Source organism: Dunckerocampus dactyliophorus, chromosome 5 (genome assembly GCF_027744805.1).
Source record: "Dunckerocampus dactyliophorus isolate RoL2022-P2 chromosome 5, RoL_Ddac_1.1, whole genome shotgun sequence".
Lineage (NCBI taxonomy): Eukaryota > Metazoa > Chordata > Actinopteri > Syngnathiformes > Syngnathidae > Dunckerocampus > Dunckerocampus dactyliophorus.
Window position 1 is genome coordinate 13,602,082 of NC_072823.1, and position 16,147 is coordinate 13,618,228.

Below are 16,147 nucleotides of genomic sequence, written 5' to 3' on the forward strand. Positions count from 1 at the left end.
CATATAAGTGAAGTCCTTTAGGTTAAAGTCTAAGCTGATATTAAAAACTAGCGATGAAGAGTGGAAAAAGTCTCAAAAAACTCCAAGATAAATCCGCAAAGGACGCGGTTTGGCCACATTGCCAACCCACCTTTCTGCTGCTTGAAGGACTGGATCGAGCCTGAGTGGTGCACCATTGCGGCGATCTCGTGCTTTCCCGCCTTTATGAAATTCCTTAAATCGAAACGCGAACTCGCCACATGTACGTCAAACTACCGAGAGGCTGTGTGGATATTCTCTCGGCTTCCATCCTGGATAAAGACCCTTAAGACGAACCATCAGCAAAGCGCAACAACACCTGTCTAAGCGCCGCATGCCCCCCTCCCTCCTCCTCTTCTCCTGGAGAACCATCCACGGCTGTTGTCATGGTGACGCGCAGGGGGCGGGGGATGGAGGTTATGGGGGGTCCTGGGATGGACGCGTCGCCCCTCTCCTCAACCCTACATCCATGATTTAATGACTCTGAATAAGCTGCAGGAAACTACAGCAGCTGGCAGTTCTCAATAAGGCGACAATGATGTGTATTGATCGGCGTATCGATCAATCATACCCTTTTAGCGACAGTGAAGGCGGCTTGGCACCACACACTTCCTTGCCCAGTTAACTAATAATACTGCTAACACCCGAAACCTAAAAGTATTAGCACACTGAGATATATGCGTGGCCACTTCATTACACCTTCTGTTATCCTCTATCAACGACGATAACACTCAGATCTTGTTTATTATTGTGGTTTGCAGGGGTGTAGAATTGCACTGCAGCATAAAAAGAGGTGTTTTTTCATATTATAATGATCTTATGAACGCGACAAAAGGTCATAGAAACAATTCTTAGCAGTGCTATTCTACATCACTGCAAAATACAATTACAAAATGAAAATATTACATAAGACTAGCAAAAAGGAGAATAGATAACTCAGCAAAAAGGCTGGAAAAAAACCTGACGAAATAACATCTTGTTACTGTCTTATAGTGATATTTTGGGCATCCATACACCCAAGTTACCAAATATGGTGCCATGCCTTATAAATAAAGGGCTCCAGGGTGTTTATTTAGTCAAATAGTTAGCATTGATTGCAGTGTTGTAGACCAACACAGCATAGTGAGAACTGTTTCTAATATTTTGGTAACCTTATTTAGGGGATATCTTGATAACTCTATACAGCAATAACAATATTATAAATATACAGTATGTGTGGTGTAGAACAGCTCAACGCCACTTCAAACTCCAACCACAAAAATACAAATATTATTAGATTAATACTTACTTTAAACACCAGTTAAATACTCAAATTAAACTACAAGATTTCTAAAAAAAAAAAAAAAAGAAAAAAAAAAGCAGTATTTGTTTCATTCCAGCTCTCAATTCTGTTTTGGCAAAAAAAAATAAATAAATAAAAATCAAATAAAAAAATCTCAGGCTTTCCCATCGAAGTTACAAAATAGTTGCATACACTACAAAATAAAGGGCTACAGAGTATGTATTGAGTCGAAGGTATCATTGCACCATCACAGCCTCATGCTGACAACTGTTTCTAATATTTTTGTGATCATGGTGAAAGTTTGGAGTTTAAGTTTGCTTGTCCAGTCTGCCATATTTGGAGGGTAGTGTATCTATGATATAGGTTTTAAAAATACTATACCTGTCTTCAACTTTCTTAAAAAATAGCATATAACATGTTATACTTTTAATTGAACAGCTGGGATAGGCTCCAGCATGCCCCCGCGACCCTAAAGAGGAGAAGCAGTATAGAAAATGGATGGATGGATGTTTATATTGTTGAGAACTACACAGTTTAGGAGGTGTTTCTAAGATTTTGATTCTTTCATCTAGCTAAATAAGGTAACCGCGATCAGGGGCGCCGCCAGGAATTTTGGGCCCCATGGAAAAAAAAAAATCACATTGGGCCCTCACTGGGCTTACATTATCACCACATCTGTATTTTTTCGTGCCCGTTGGTCACGGGCCCTTGGAATTGTCGCAACTTTCCCCCCTATACAGCACCCCTGACCACAATATTAGAAGCAGCTATGATACAGCGCATTTCTACACCACAATAAAAGCATTTTTTAAAGTAAATATTTCCTTTTTTTATACAGCGCTTGTACTGGATCTTATTAGAATGTGCAGATGTACCTAATGAAGTGGCCAGTCCAAAGACAGAACAACACAAGGGAGCAAGTCAACAATAACAATGCAGCTAAAAGAGACATCACATACTGTAATTTCCCCACACTCTAGCCAGAACAACCTGCTTGGGCATCCCAGAGTGTGCACAAAAACTCCACCAATCAATAAGCACACTACTGCAGAAGAGCCCAGCTTTGGGGCTAATTGTTATCCATCAGTCATGAAAGCTACTACTGTCAGCCACTATTAAAACTAATGATTCAGTCTGACTTTAATTCTCTATGGGACAAAGGAGGACACAAGAGTGCACTAGATTTGTTTGCCATCAACACGCAGTAGAGTGCAAAATATGATATAATTGGACACTTTAAGAAGTACGCAGCACACAGGAATATGAATACGTATATGACCATGTGATAGCCATTTGAATGAGGTTACTTCTTTTATCACCCTGCCTTAGAGTGCACAATAGCAACTAAATCTTCACTCTGCGAGGTCACGTGGTCCTAAAGTCAAACACAGACCTCTAATCAGGACATCTCCATAGGAGCAGACCCTGAGACCTTATCGGTGGGGAACATAATAACAAAATGTACAGTTGTGTTTTGGAGAACAGCCTGGCATGTGCCTTGTAGATGCAAATACCATCTGCTCTCCTCCTCCCCCACCGGTAGGATGTTAGTAATGCCGACTTTTGGCTGGGCTGACGCAGAGTGTTCCAACATGCCATTTAAAACTAGACGCTAACAGCATTGCTTATGCTGAGCCTGTTAATAAATAATGAAGCAGCTCTTATAGGGTCAGTCCCATTTAAAATTTCATCTCCTCCTTCCATGCATGTTCAGATGTAGGTCAGATGACAGCACTGCAGGGGAGAAAGGGTTCACCGAGACTAAACAGTGCCACCCGGAGGTGAATGTTGTGACTAACAATCTTCTCACATACATGTATGTACCGTTATGCATTATATACATTTGGCTAAATACATGCAGCAACAGAAGTGAAAATAGTTACTATTGAAGTATTAAATATATATAATATATATAATACACATATAATATACATACACACATACATATACATATATATACATACACACATATATAAATAAATGCATATGTATGTATATATACACATATATATATACATATATATACACATTTATATAAAAAAAAAACCCTTCCCTCACCCACCCCCATTTCCCCTGGTAGGGGGGGTGGCTACCAGAGGCCTGGGAGCTTGAGGGTCCTCCGTAGTTTTTTGAGTGTTTGGTTTAGTTTATTTGAACATGAAGGTTACAATGGAATACATCTCATGAATCATTCTTTCACAGTTCCACATGTCCAAAAGGAGCAGGAACAAGCAGGAAGAAGCAACGCTTATTTAATCCTACCCCCCATCCATTCCACATCTAGTACAGTACATGTTGTTCACGTCCTGCATTCCATCTCATATTTTATATAATAATCATTGTAATAACAAATAATAAATAACAGTAAAAAAAACCCCCAAAAAACAAGCATGACAGAACAATCATTTTGATGATCAAGACTCTTCTGCCTTGTATTTAGTAAACATCAACTGCTTATATTGTTTTTTTAATTTGCTCATCTCTGTACATTGTTTTGAGTTCCTTGCTCAATCCATTCCATAATTTAATTCCACATACAGAAATGCTGTGGGTTTTCAGCGTTGTTCTTGCATATAAATGTTTTAAGTTTAATTTTCCTCTAAGATCATATTTCTCCTCTCTGATAGAGAAATACTGTATGAGGTTTTTGGTAACAATTTATTATTAACTTTATGCATTATTCTAGCGGTTTGAAAGAATACAAAATCAAATTTTAATATCTGTGATTTAAAAAATAAAGGGTCTGTATGTTCTCTATACTTGGCATTATGAATTATCCTCACCGATATGTTAAGTGAGTGAACATTGCTTTTGTTATTATTACCCCATATCTCCACACAATACATTAGATATGGTAATACTAAGGAACAGTACAGAGTGTGGAGTGATTTTTGATCAAGAACGTATTTTGCTTTATTCAATATTGAAATATTTCTCGCCACCTTTTGTTGTATATATTTTATGAGATTTCCAACTCATTTTTATGATCCCCAGGAATTTGTATTCTTTCACTTTTTCAATGTCCACTCCGTTTATTTGTATTTGATCGTATGTATCCCCTCTGCTATTTCCAAATAGCATTATTTTAGTTTCACTTAAGTTCAAGGATAATCTGTTTCTGTCAAACCATGACTTTAATATGACCATTTCATCCTTGACCTTTTTAATGAGTTCTTGTGTGCTTTCGCCAGAACAAAAGGCAGTGGTATCATCCACAAATAATACCAACTTTGAGTCCTTTGTTACTTTACAAATGTCATTGATGTACAAATTAAACAGTTTTGGTCCCAATATGGACCCCTGGGGTACTCCACACGTAGTGTATAAACTCCCAGATGTATATTCTCCTAGCTTTACAAATTGCTTCCTGTTTGCTAGGTAGCTTTTAACACAATTCAAAACTAATCCTCCAATTCCATACCTTTCTAATTTTGATGTTAAAATATTGTGATTAATTGTATCGAAGGCTTTTGTCAGATCCATAAATACTGCAGCTGCAAATCTTCTGTTGTCTATAGCAGTAGTAATTTCCTCCGTGATTTCGATCAGTGCCATAGAAGTTGAAATGTTAGCTCTGTATCCATATTGACTACATGCTAGTAATTCATTCTCATTAATACATTTGTCCAACCTATTATTAAATAGCTTCTCCATAATTTTAGAAAATTGAGGTAACAAGGAAACTGGTCGATAATTAGTAAATTTATGTTTGTCTCCTTTTTTAAAAATTGGAATCATCTTGACTGTTTTAATTTTGCTTGGAAATATTCCAGTCTGAAACGATAGGTTACTAATATATGTTAACGGACCTACAATCTCATTGATGACCCTTTTAATTGTCTCCATTTCGATTCCATAACAATCAGTTGATGTTTTTGCCTTAAAATTTTTGACAATGTCAGTGATTTTCTTTTTAGTTACAACAGTGAGAAACATAGAATTGAGATTCTTATCAATAATATCATTCCATTCGTGCATTGTGTGTTGTTTTTGAATTTCTTCTTCCAGTTTTGGTCCAATATTTACAAAATAATTGTTGAACGTTTCAACTACAGTACGTCATTCATGCCATTCCTGTTTGTGTTTCCAACCATAAAATAGTGAGGGTAGTCTGCTTTCTTAATTTTGTTCTTAATAATACTATTTAGGATGTCCCAAGTTGCTCTCATGTTATTTTTGTTCTTATTTAGTACATGACTATAATATTCCCTCTTAGTTGTCAGCTTATTTTTGTAAGTCTTATACTTTTGTTCTGCTTCTTTAGTTTGTTGAATGATGAACGTCCTGTATAATGTATTCTTCTTCTTACAGGCCTTTCCATACAACAGGAAGTGACGTAATAGCTGGTTGTAACAGAATAATGTGTATTTTGTGTTTTGCTAATTTATGTTTTGTTGTTTTTTTTCAACAAAACTAGGTAAAAGTGATTTTAGATGTTCAGTTGTCCATTCATTTGTCATTATTTTTGCGTAATTTTGTGCATGTAACACTATAATTGTCTATAACAGCCATCACCAAATGGCGGACATCGACCCGAATACGGACCCAGTGATGGCCCTTTACGGACACGTGACCAATTAAAGTGAATGAAAAATATAATAACAACATATAGTGGCAGATTGCAGTCGTTATTATGTTTATGTGACAGCAAACACGGTGATGTCACTCAAAATGAGCCAATGAAATTGGAATGGATTAATTGGATTTACATTTTCTATGGGAACATTTGCTTTGGTTAAGAGTCCATTTTGGTTTGAGTCTGACCCTCTGGCACAGATTAATGATGATAATCAAGGTACCACTGCAATCTTTTCCTGTGTCAGACTGTCACCGTCAAAAAAAAACTTTATTAACTGTACATTTAATGCTTTCCTGCTTAAAATGCTCACTTAGCTCATGTCTGATTTGCTGAGATCTTGTGTGGCTTAACCTATGACAGTTAAACCTCTCTTTTGTGCAATGTTACAGGTGCGTTTTTCTTTAAACGCTAGTCCTTTTCCAAAGTGTGTTACAGTAGGATTGTAATGGGAATGTTTAGACTTAGCACACGTTGCAGGGGGAATGTTTGGTGTGGGGAACACGGTACAGGAAGTCAGTCGGGCTATGTACATGTGCGAATGGTGACTACTGTAAATTCTGAATAAAGTTCAAGTGAGCAAGTGTACTGCTCTAGTGATAGAATATTTGAAGGACACAGGATTATATAATAGAATATAGATAATTATTATAATATTTTATTATAGTATTATTATTCAGATTATTAGTAGTAGTAGTATAAGTAGTCTCCTCATTATCTAAGTTAGTATAAAGTAAGATACTGTATATGGCCCATGTTACATACTCTGGTACAGTAGGTGGCGGTATGCACATTTTAAAGTCATGGTTGCAACCCGCCATTAAACTAAAAGAAGAAGAAGAAGTACTGCTCTAACCGTCCACTCTTTATGGTCCAGGAAGTAACGGACAAGAGTGAAACATGGTGGCAGTGGTAGTTGTACTTTAAGGCATCTGACAGCAAACAAGGTGACGCTGCTAACAAGCTAGCGGGGCTAACGGAAGCTAACAGCAAGAGGCCAGTGTTTGCAGAGTGGGAATCACACAAGATGGAGCAGCTTCGACCTCCGCCGATACTTTGTTTGGACTCTACCAACTTGGCGTAGACGTGGAAATGTTGGAAAGAGGAGTTTATTCTGTACATGAACCTGACTATGCCGGACGCAGAGGAGTCTACAAAAGTCAACCTTTTCAATTACCTCATCGACGAGAGCGGGAGGGAGTTGCTAAACTCTCTAGAGCACATGTGTCTAACTCGTGCCCTGGAGGGCCGAGACGCTGCAGGTTTTCTCTCCAACCAGTTTCTTCAGCAGGTGATTTAATTGATGAGCTCCTTCCCTCAAACTGAAGGTGTTGATCATTAAAATCACCTGCTTTAGTGACTGGCTGGAAAGAAAACCTGCAGTGTCTCGGCCCTCCATGGCACGAGTTTGACACCCCTGCTCTAGAGAGCGGCAGTGCATCCGCGAGGAGGAGCGTGAGTGCAATGATGTTGCTGTTTGATGGACACTGCTACCCTAAACTGAATGTGGAATTATGTGATGATATTGCCACAGTAACAGAGTCGAGCAAGAAGCAGGAAATAGTGAATCAGTTGCAGGAAAACAAAAGGCAAAGTCAACAACTTTTTGCAGGTATGTTGCTGAACAGAAAGCTGATCGACTTCCAAATTGACCGTGGAGCCACCTGTAATGTTATGCCTATACAACTGCTGACTCCTGACACACAGAACCTACAGAGAAGGTGCTGCTCATGTACAACAAGAGTAGACTTTGGCCACTGGGAAAGTGCAAAGTCAAAATCAGAAATCCACGTAACAACAAATTATACAGGTTGGAATTTCAAGTGGTGGACGAGAAAGGCATGCTTCCTTTAATTGGCAGGAAGGCTTGTGAAGGGGGGCCTGGGGTGAGGCGGGGCTGTCAGGGCAGGGGGTTCAGTTACCCAAAGATCGTCCTGTGTGGGTGACTGGTTTAGAAGTAAGTCCCAGACAGTGTATGGGACCGGTTTTAGACCGGATCTAACCGGTTCAGTTTAGGCCGGTTTAAACTGGTTCTGACTGGTTCTAATTACAACCGTGTTTTACCAGTTTAGACAGGTTTAAACTGGTTCTAACCGGTTCTAACTGATTAAAAATGTTCAGGTTGTTTCAAAACCAGTTTTAACTGGTCGGAACTGGGTAAAACCAGTTAAAACCTGCTTCTTTTTACTTAAGTCCAGCCTGTTTTAACTAAAACCGGTTGTAATGAAACACAGTTGTAGTTAAAACCGTTTTTTTGGCAAAACGCGGTTTTTGCTAAGCCATGCCGAACTAAAACCGTTTTTAGCTAAACTCGACTCAACCAAAACTGGGTTTAGTTAGACCTGGTTTGAGTTAAAATCGCTTTTAGTTCAACCGGGTTTAGCTAAAACCGGTTTTAGTTACACCAGGCTTAACTTGAGTTAGAAATTACCCGGGTTTAACTGGTTTTACCCAGTTCTGACCAGATTTCTGTATTGTCTTTGTTTTTTACATTTTGACGTCGCTTTTCCTGTTTTGTCTTTGTCTTTTCCATTTGCTTTTTGTCATTGCATTTAGTAATGACCTGCCCACAGTCATTCTACCAGGATGACTCGTCCATACATGATTACACGGTTCCTGCTTGCAGTGGCTGTGTAGTTATGGAAGCTCGGGTGACCGGAAGAAATGTCACGGACAGGAAGTAGACTACACGTTTATCAAAAGTAAACAGGGGGAAATTTAAATATGGTGGACGTGGACGAATTGAGAAGAGGTGTTCAACGAGAATTATTAGCAATAGCTCGGTATGTAATCCAACGGATTATATTTTAAGGTTGGTAGAAGTTGTCATGGAAAGTCTCTGAGAAATATCTGCGCTGATGAATGCAGATATGGATGAAGCTGTGTGGCGCAATCTTGAGGAGGTAAATGCCTTATCCCCATTGTAAAATACGATCCTGTCATGTTATCCGTCAGCTTTGTACACAAGTTTTAAGAGGGACAGGACAAAAGCTACACAATGATTCACACATTAGGCATTCACAATACACTAATTAGCAGTCACGACCGACGTTAGCACTCGCCACGGGTAGAGCACAGATCACACAAATAAACAGATTCGAGTAGAGTCACACCGTTTTATTCAGTAAATTACTACAACGGCAAGTATGTGTGTGCACTTGATCTGTCTGTCAGTCTTTCCGTGGTTATAATCGTACATTATGAAACTTTGCAGCAGTGGCCTTGATCAGACATAAAATGATATATTCAGAAAAGAGATTGTGGTCACACGTAATTCTTTTCCGGCATTTCTTAGGTACACATGCAATTACGTGTTGAGTTAAGGCAGTCAGGACCTGGACGACCTAGATGAGCGATATGAGATGAAGTGAGTATTTTTATAAATTTTACTTTTATTGGCAATGTTGTTTATGCAATAACAAATTAATTCACTTGTAATTTAAAATGAATAAATAAATTCTACTGATAAATCAGTTGATATTACATTTTTACATTTGGCTGTTGTATCATCTTTTGGCAGGTTGTCAGATTTGTACACTCCACTGACTGATGATGAACTTGATGGCATTGTAGCAGACATTCACAGGCATAATCCCAGAGCAGGGATTAGGATGATCCGTGGTCTTCTTAAATCACAGGGTCTACATTTGCAAAGTAGGTATGGATGCTGGATTTTTCCAGATCAAAGTTGCAATTTAAAATGAACCAAGTAATTGACAGAATGGAAATAAGTGTAGAGGTGATAGCACCAATAAAATATTTCAGTATTTTCTTTTAATTACTTTGAAATGTTGATCATAAAGATTTCATTTGCAGACAGGTTGTTAGGCCTTGGTAGTCCTCGTAGTGCTTAGAGTTATTAGGACAACTTTAGGGCCTGAAGACCTGTGTGAGAGCAAAAGAGTTTAAATGGAAGCATGGTAGATAGATCTTTTTATAAATGCTCCTTACATTGTGTGTTTCTGTATATACAGGATTGAAAAACTTGGAATGAGGAGGAACAATTATGGTTATGTTATTGACAAGGATATACAGCACAGGTGTCAAACTCAAGGCCCAGGGGCCGAATTTGGCCCATCATATCATTTTATGTGGCCCGTGAAAGCCTTGAAATAATGCATGTCAAAAGGACGCTTATTTTAATATTATTTCAAAAAAATATTAAAATTATATATATTGTAATTTTGTTGTTAATATTAATTATGTCTTTACTTTTTTTAAGCTTTATTTTACTTTATACTATTGTAAAATTTACATGATTGTATTTTTTATGTATGCTGTAATTTTATATATTTTTTACTTAAAACATGTAAATATGTAATATTTAAAACATATTTTTACAATAATTTAATTAACATTTATTATTGTGTTTACTATAAATAAGAAAATAATATATTCAAGTTAAAAACAAAATTAATATTACTAACAAAAACAACTTAAAAATATATATTTCTTAAATCAAAAAGACAATCTTTCTTGCTAAATGTATTTGTTGACAATATTGACAGAAACCTTAATTTTGTTGTTGTCAAATCCAATGTATGTTATTAATGAAAAATAAATGTAAGAACAAAATTTCAATTTTCAAATTTCTAAAATAGATATATAAAAAGCAGCCCCCTGAGGATAACCATAACTGCGATGTGGCCCCACGTTGAAAACGAGTTTGACGCCCCTGATATACAGTAACTTATGTCAGTAATAAATCAATACTTAGTGTTACTGGACAAATACTGTATGTTGGTTTCAGTTTAACTTGTCATTTTTTTATGTGTGTTATGCAGCCTATCGTGTGCAAACTCACTGTGACGAGTGGATCCTGAGGCTACTTCAGCAAGGCACGTATCCATGCATGTGCTGAGGCGCACGCAGCATGCAGTCCGTGCTCCGAACAGTTTATGGCACATTGATGGAAATCACAAACTAATAAGGCAGGTTGTCTTTGCAGTTCATTTGTTCTTTATTGCATTTGTGAAAATGTTTTGTCCTTGTTCTACATCACTGTGTAATTCTAAATACATATTTATATTAAAATATTTCTTTTCTAGACAGCGGATTGTGATACATGCAGGAGTGGATGGATTCAGCAGGCTTATTGTTTACATTGAGGCAGCTACAAACAACAAATCCATGACTGTTCTGTACAGTTTCATGTCGGCTGTTGCTCAGTATGGCTTACCATCCCGTGTAAGATGTGATAAGGTAAAAAAGTATTGCATTAATAAAAAAAAAAAACATCTTCTGTATTGAGATGACAAATGTTATACAAAACTTGTGAAAAGTACAGCATTTTGCATTTGTCTGTTTTACTTATTGATATACTAATTCCCCAAAGGGTGGGGAAAATGTTGCTGTTGCCCATTACATGGTGAGCCATCGAGGAACAGGCAGGCATTCCCACATCACTGGATGCAGTGTGCATAACCAAAGGTAATGTGCGACTGTAGGACTAATTGCGGTCATGGTCATCAGATATATTTAGAAATGGTGAAGAGTAAATCCCTCTTGTATACATTAATTTGCACAATTTGAACTAATAATGTTTTTTCGTCAATCAACATAATCGAAAGATTATAGAGAGATGTGTATGGAAATGTCTTGGACATGTTCCATTCACTCTTTCACACATTGGAATTGGAAGGGTTTCTAAATCCTGACAATGAACTGGAGTTGTTTGCTCTCCAGTGGATCTATGTTCCACAGCTTCAGCAGCACCTTCAGGCATTCAAGGAAGCCTGGAATCACCACAGCTTGAGGACAGAGAGAGGGCAGCCTCCCATGCAACTGTGGCTTAGTCAGCCATGTGACGGAAATTATGCTGAGCCACTTCAGGTACAAGTCCCTGGTAGTACTTGTGTGTGGATAACAGAAGTTTCACATACCAAGAAAACGTTCCAGCGTGTATGTGTGAGTTCACTTGCCATTAAAACTTTTTGTGATTGCGAAAATGTATAGGTCTATTTCAGAATTGATTGTGTCAAAGCATATTCAAGTAATACCATCTTGAACTATACTTTCACACACTAATAGGAGAACCTATGTAACCCGCCCTGTTTCGCACTGCCCGCACCGCGGCTTGAACACATGACCTTCGTAATGGGAGGCGAGGGCGCTGACCACGTGACTAAAAGCCCGGACTGTCGGCCGCGCGTTCAGCGCAACTCTTAAGGCAGAGGGAGTGAGGTTAACCAACGTACACTCACACAGCCTCACAGGCTGGCATCCATTACACCTAGATATAAAATATATGCTTTGTTAGAGCTGCAATGTGTCCTGTAAAGAGTACACTATTCACACAAAGCTGGGAAATTTCAGCTTTTGGATAAAATTCCAGAATGCACTCCATTCCACATTGCAATTATGTAAATATATACATTAACACTGAAGTGCCAAACAGTTCTTATTCTAGGTTGTCGCTCCAACAAAGTTTATCACGAAAAACTGTATTTGGGCATATCTCATAGGTTAGGCCAGACAAACGTTGTTTTCTTCATGCAAGTGTTTCTAAGCAAGGATATATTTCAACTGTAATCGGATCAATTTACGATATGTTAGAAAAATGCCCCGCTCGCAGTGCACTGTCTGGATTGTCTACAAAGGAACTGAAAACTACTTACCATAAACTGGATCTCCCGGAGACGCAGCTGGTACAGCTGACTGTCTTGGCGACGAAGTGTCCAGTTCATCCAGCCCGTTTGCCGCTTCTCTCAGAACCTTCGATATGGACTCCATTGTGTTTGACTTATGCGCCAAGTATGCGCATGGTGACGTGATACTGATGTTACTTCCTATCCGTGACATTTCTTCCGGTCACCCGAGCTTCCATAACTACATAGCCACTGCAAGCAGGAATCGGGTAATCATGTATGGACTCGTCATCCTGGCAGAATGACCCACCCACAGCAAAGGCTGTAGGCGGGTCATTCTTTTGCCTTTGTCATTACTAAATGAAATGACAAAAAGCAAATGGAAAAGACAAAGACAAAACAGGAAAAGCGACGCCAAAATGGAAAAAACAAAGACAATGCAGAAAAAACTATGAAAAAATGGGAAAAGAATATGACTACATTTGTATATTTTTGTTATTATTGATTCTCTTTGTATTTCAATTTTGGCACTCCTGTGATTCCATAGATTCGAACCCTGGGCTCCCCTGTGAGCTGCAGATGCTTTACCAACTGAGCTTTCCAGCCACTCTGAGCTATCCAACAACTATGAGCTATATATAGATGTCTGATGTTTCTCCAGGTATCTGCTGGAGCCATTTCTCCAGTGTGGGGGACACAGCCCCCAGTGCTCCTATGACCACAGACACCACTGTTGCGTTCACCTTCCAGGCTCTCTCCAGCTCTTCCTTGAGCCCTTGGTATTTCTCTAGTTTCTCGTGTTCCTTTTTCCTGATATTGCCATCATTGGGGATGGCTACATCCATCACAATGGCTGTCCTCTGCTGCTTATCCATGATCATGATGTTCGGCCACAACCATCTTATCGGCCTGTATACAGAAGTCCCATCGTACATTATAGCGATGTAATTTATCTTATTTATTATGTATTGTGTAAAACTAAGACATGAATAACATCAAATTAAAAGCAAGTTCCAGCCAAGTTTTTCCAGAGAGATGATTACATCGCTGTTTTGACGTGTGTGATAAAAGGCAGTGCGCTAGCATGAATTAACTTGAGATAAATGGGCACATTAGCACTCAATAAGTCATCCAAACTTACCTTTATGCATTCCCACATAGTATCAGCATTTGAGACCAAATATGAGGTGAAAGAAAAGTGGTAAAAATACAGTAGTAGTCTGTGCAGCATGATATAAAGTTAGCACACGTACAATGGACATGCGTCAAGTGAGACGGATGTAACAAAGAGAATCCGGCCACTTTTCAAAATAAAACCTAAAAAAAATGAAATAATGGAAATTATTTTTTCTTTCTTTGCAGCCCAGTACCAAATGACCCATGGCCCGGTGGTTGGGGACCACTGATGTATTGATCCATCCATCTACCAGATGCCTGGGAGCTTGAGAGTCCTGCGCAGTATCTTAGCTGTTCTGAATGTGATTTCTAAAAATACTGAAATTAAATTTGTGGCTGCTTGTGAATTGAAACAAATTATGGACATAAGTTTAGGTTACTAAACGCCCAAAAATAATAATTAAAAGATCCTCAATCAATTCCATTACATCTGATGTCCTCAAATAATTTTGAAGCCTAGTTTGGTTTAACAGAGGATCACAACCTTTCTTCCAATCTCAGTGTTATTGAATAGAACCAAAAAAGTTAGTATCAATCTCTTCAACAAAAAGTCCCATTAGCAGCAACATAACCCAAAAAGCCTATGAAGATGAACACTGTGATTGTGATGCAGCATGGTGCAAACTCACCAGTGAGCTGCTCGCTCTGTGTGTCTCCAGAGTGGAAAGTGTGGGCAGGCGAGGAGCTCCAGGAAGCTGAGTGGCTGAGAGCAGGACTGATAGGAACATTGCTGAAGGCTGCAGAGGAGCGGTGGGCCCGATTGTCCAGCAGGGGCACCGACATGCAACTGTCCTGATGACGTGATGCTCCTGCACGACAACACACTTTATTAGTGTTACTGGCCATAGTGTCAGCATTCACATCACATTTGATCTAAGGACATGTTGATAAGATACGGACAATATGAAAAATAGCCATCAATACAATATTCACACGATAACACCTACTTACCATGTTACAGCACTCATGCATTAAAAAAAAAAAGTAAATTCTTTTTAGCTCCCTTGAGGCATTGCAGAAATTTCCATGGGAATTAATATACACTGTAATTAGATAATATATAAAACGGTAGGTTGGCCTGTACAGTGGATCCTTGCACATTCGTGATTCAGCATTTGCGGTTTGTTTTTTTTTATCCTAACAATCTCCATAACTAAGCTGTTTATTGGTAGAAAAAACATCTAATTTATCTTACATTAGTAAGGCGCTCGAGTTGCACAGAAAGTGGTCAGAGGAGGAAAGTGCTTGAGGAGGTGTCACTAAACAACAGGAACTTATCAACCCAAATTCCTACCTCACTCACCGTGCGACCAAAACTAACAACAAGTAACATGTGGAACACACAATGTAACTGCTCCACGTGTACTACAAGTATGTGGGTATCAAAATAGACGCTTACACACTAGTATACATGCAAAACAATACTATTTGAATTTAATAATTTATAGTGGTGTCTTAGAATAATCGACTATTCGATTCGTAGGAGTCTGATTCGACTCTCAGCCTCCCCGTCAAAACGTATGAAAATGTCATGTAATCAAGATTGTACCATTCTGACTATACATAGTCCATTTTGATACAAAATCAGCCTAATTTGTGTCAGTAAAGAATTACAAATTACTTGTGTGTTTAACTGTAAAGACCTACAGCAGGGTGCTCATTTCGTAGATTGCAAGCTAACCGTAGATGTCACTTTGTACATGTCACATGACATCAGTCAGCTGATATTAAGCTCCCCTTCTGATTTGCTCTTGCTCCCCCACGCCGTTTCAAGCTACACACTGAGATGCAACTTTCATCTTCATCTGATTAAGGATAAACTAACTCAGCGGTAAGATGCTTATATCTATAACAAAGTTATCTGTTCACGTAGCAGCTAGTTGTGTAGAAAAGCAAGTGTATTGTTTGATGGCTTTGCTTCACGTCATGAACGCCACTACAGAAATCAGTGTTTTCTACACGTCCGCATCTTAAACTATTATTTCATGATGAAATGGAAAATGTGTCCATTGCTAAAACCTTTTTAATATGTTGCCTTGATTTCGGTTGCATTGTCTTTTGCATAATCATTTTCACTTCTTGTATATCGGTAATGTTTGATAGCAAATGCTAACTGGATGTCTCCTAATGAACGTTATGTAGCTATTTTTTGACTGACATATTACCAGTACTCAAGTTATGTACACAACTATTGAGGAATTACGTGTAATGATCTTATAAATATAACTACTTTGATTACCTGTAAAGTTTGAAAATGTTAAATATTAGTCATTAATATTTAAAATAGTATTTCAAAGTTTAGCGGTTAGATGTTACGTTTTATAGAGAGAGGTTGGTCATTTGAGGTGTAGCTTTCATGCTGAAAAAGTGCATGCACCCCTGATATACATGTAAAACATACATAAATATGTAATCCTATTATTTTAAATATACATATTTTCTATATTTATAGTAGGAGGTATAGATTTGCTCACTTGCTGAAAGCGGCTGTGTTTCGGTTTTGTTCAT

The 16,147-nt window shown here is 38.3% G+C and overlaps 1 protein-coding gene and 1 long non-coding RNA gene across 7 annotated transcripts in view; one reads left to right on the forward strand and one right to left on the reverse strand.

Annotated features, from left to right (window-relative positions):
* Nucleotides 1-403, reverse strand: part of ano3 (anoctamin 3) — a 49,132-nt gene extending 48,729 nt beyond the window's left edge. For 3 of the 6 annotated variants that reach the window (XM_054777677.1, XM_054777679.1, XM_054777680.1), the window contains exon 1: nt 131-403. In XM_054777677.1, the coding sequence (XP_054633652.1) occupies nt 131-176 (46 nt within the window). In that variant the 5' untranslated portion in view covers nt 177-403. The remainder of the gene's footprint in view (nt 1-130) is intronic. The other 3 variants (XM_054777678.1, XM_054777674.1, XM_054777675.1) reach the window with 2 other exon arrangements.
* An 8,791-nt stretch (nt 404-9,194) lies between these two features.
* LOC129181917 (uncharacterized) lies at nt 9,195-10,805 on the forward strand. Its single transcript, XR_008570524.1, has 3 exons — nt 9,195-9,243; nt 9,397-9,530; nt 10,661-10,805. It is a non-coding gene; the product is annotated as an uncharacterized LOC129181917 (long non-coding RNA).
* Nucleotides 10,806-16,147: the final 5,342 nt, after the last annotated feature.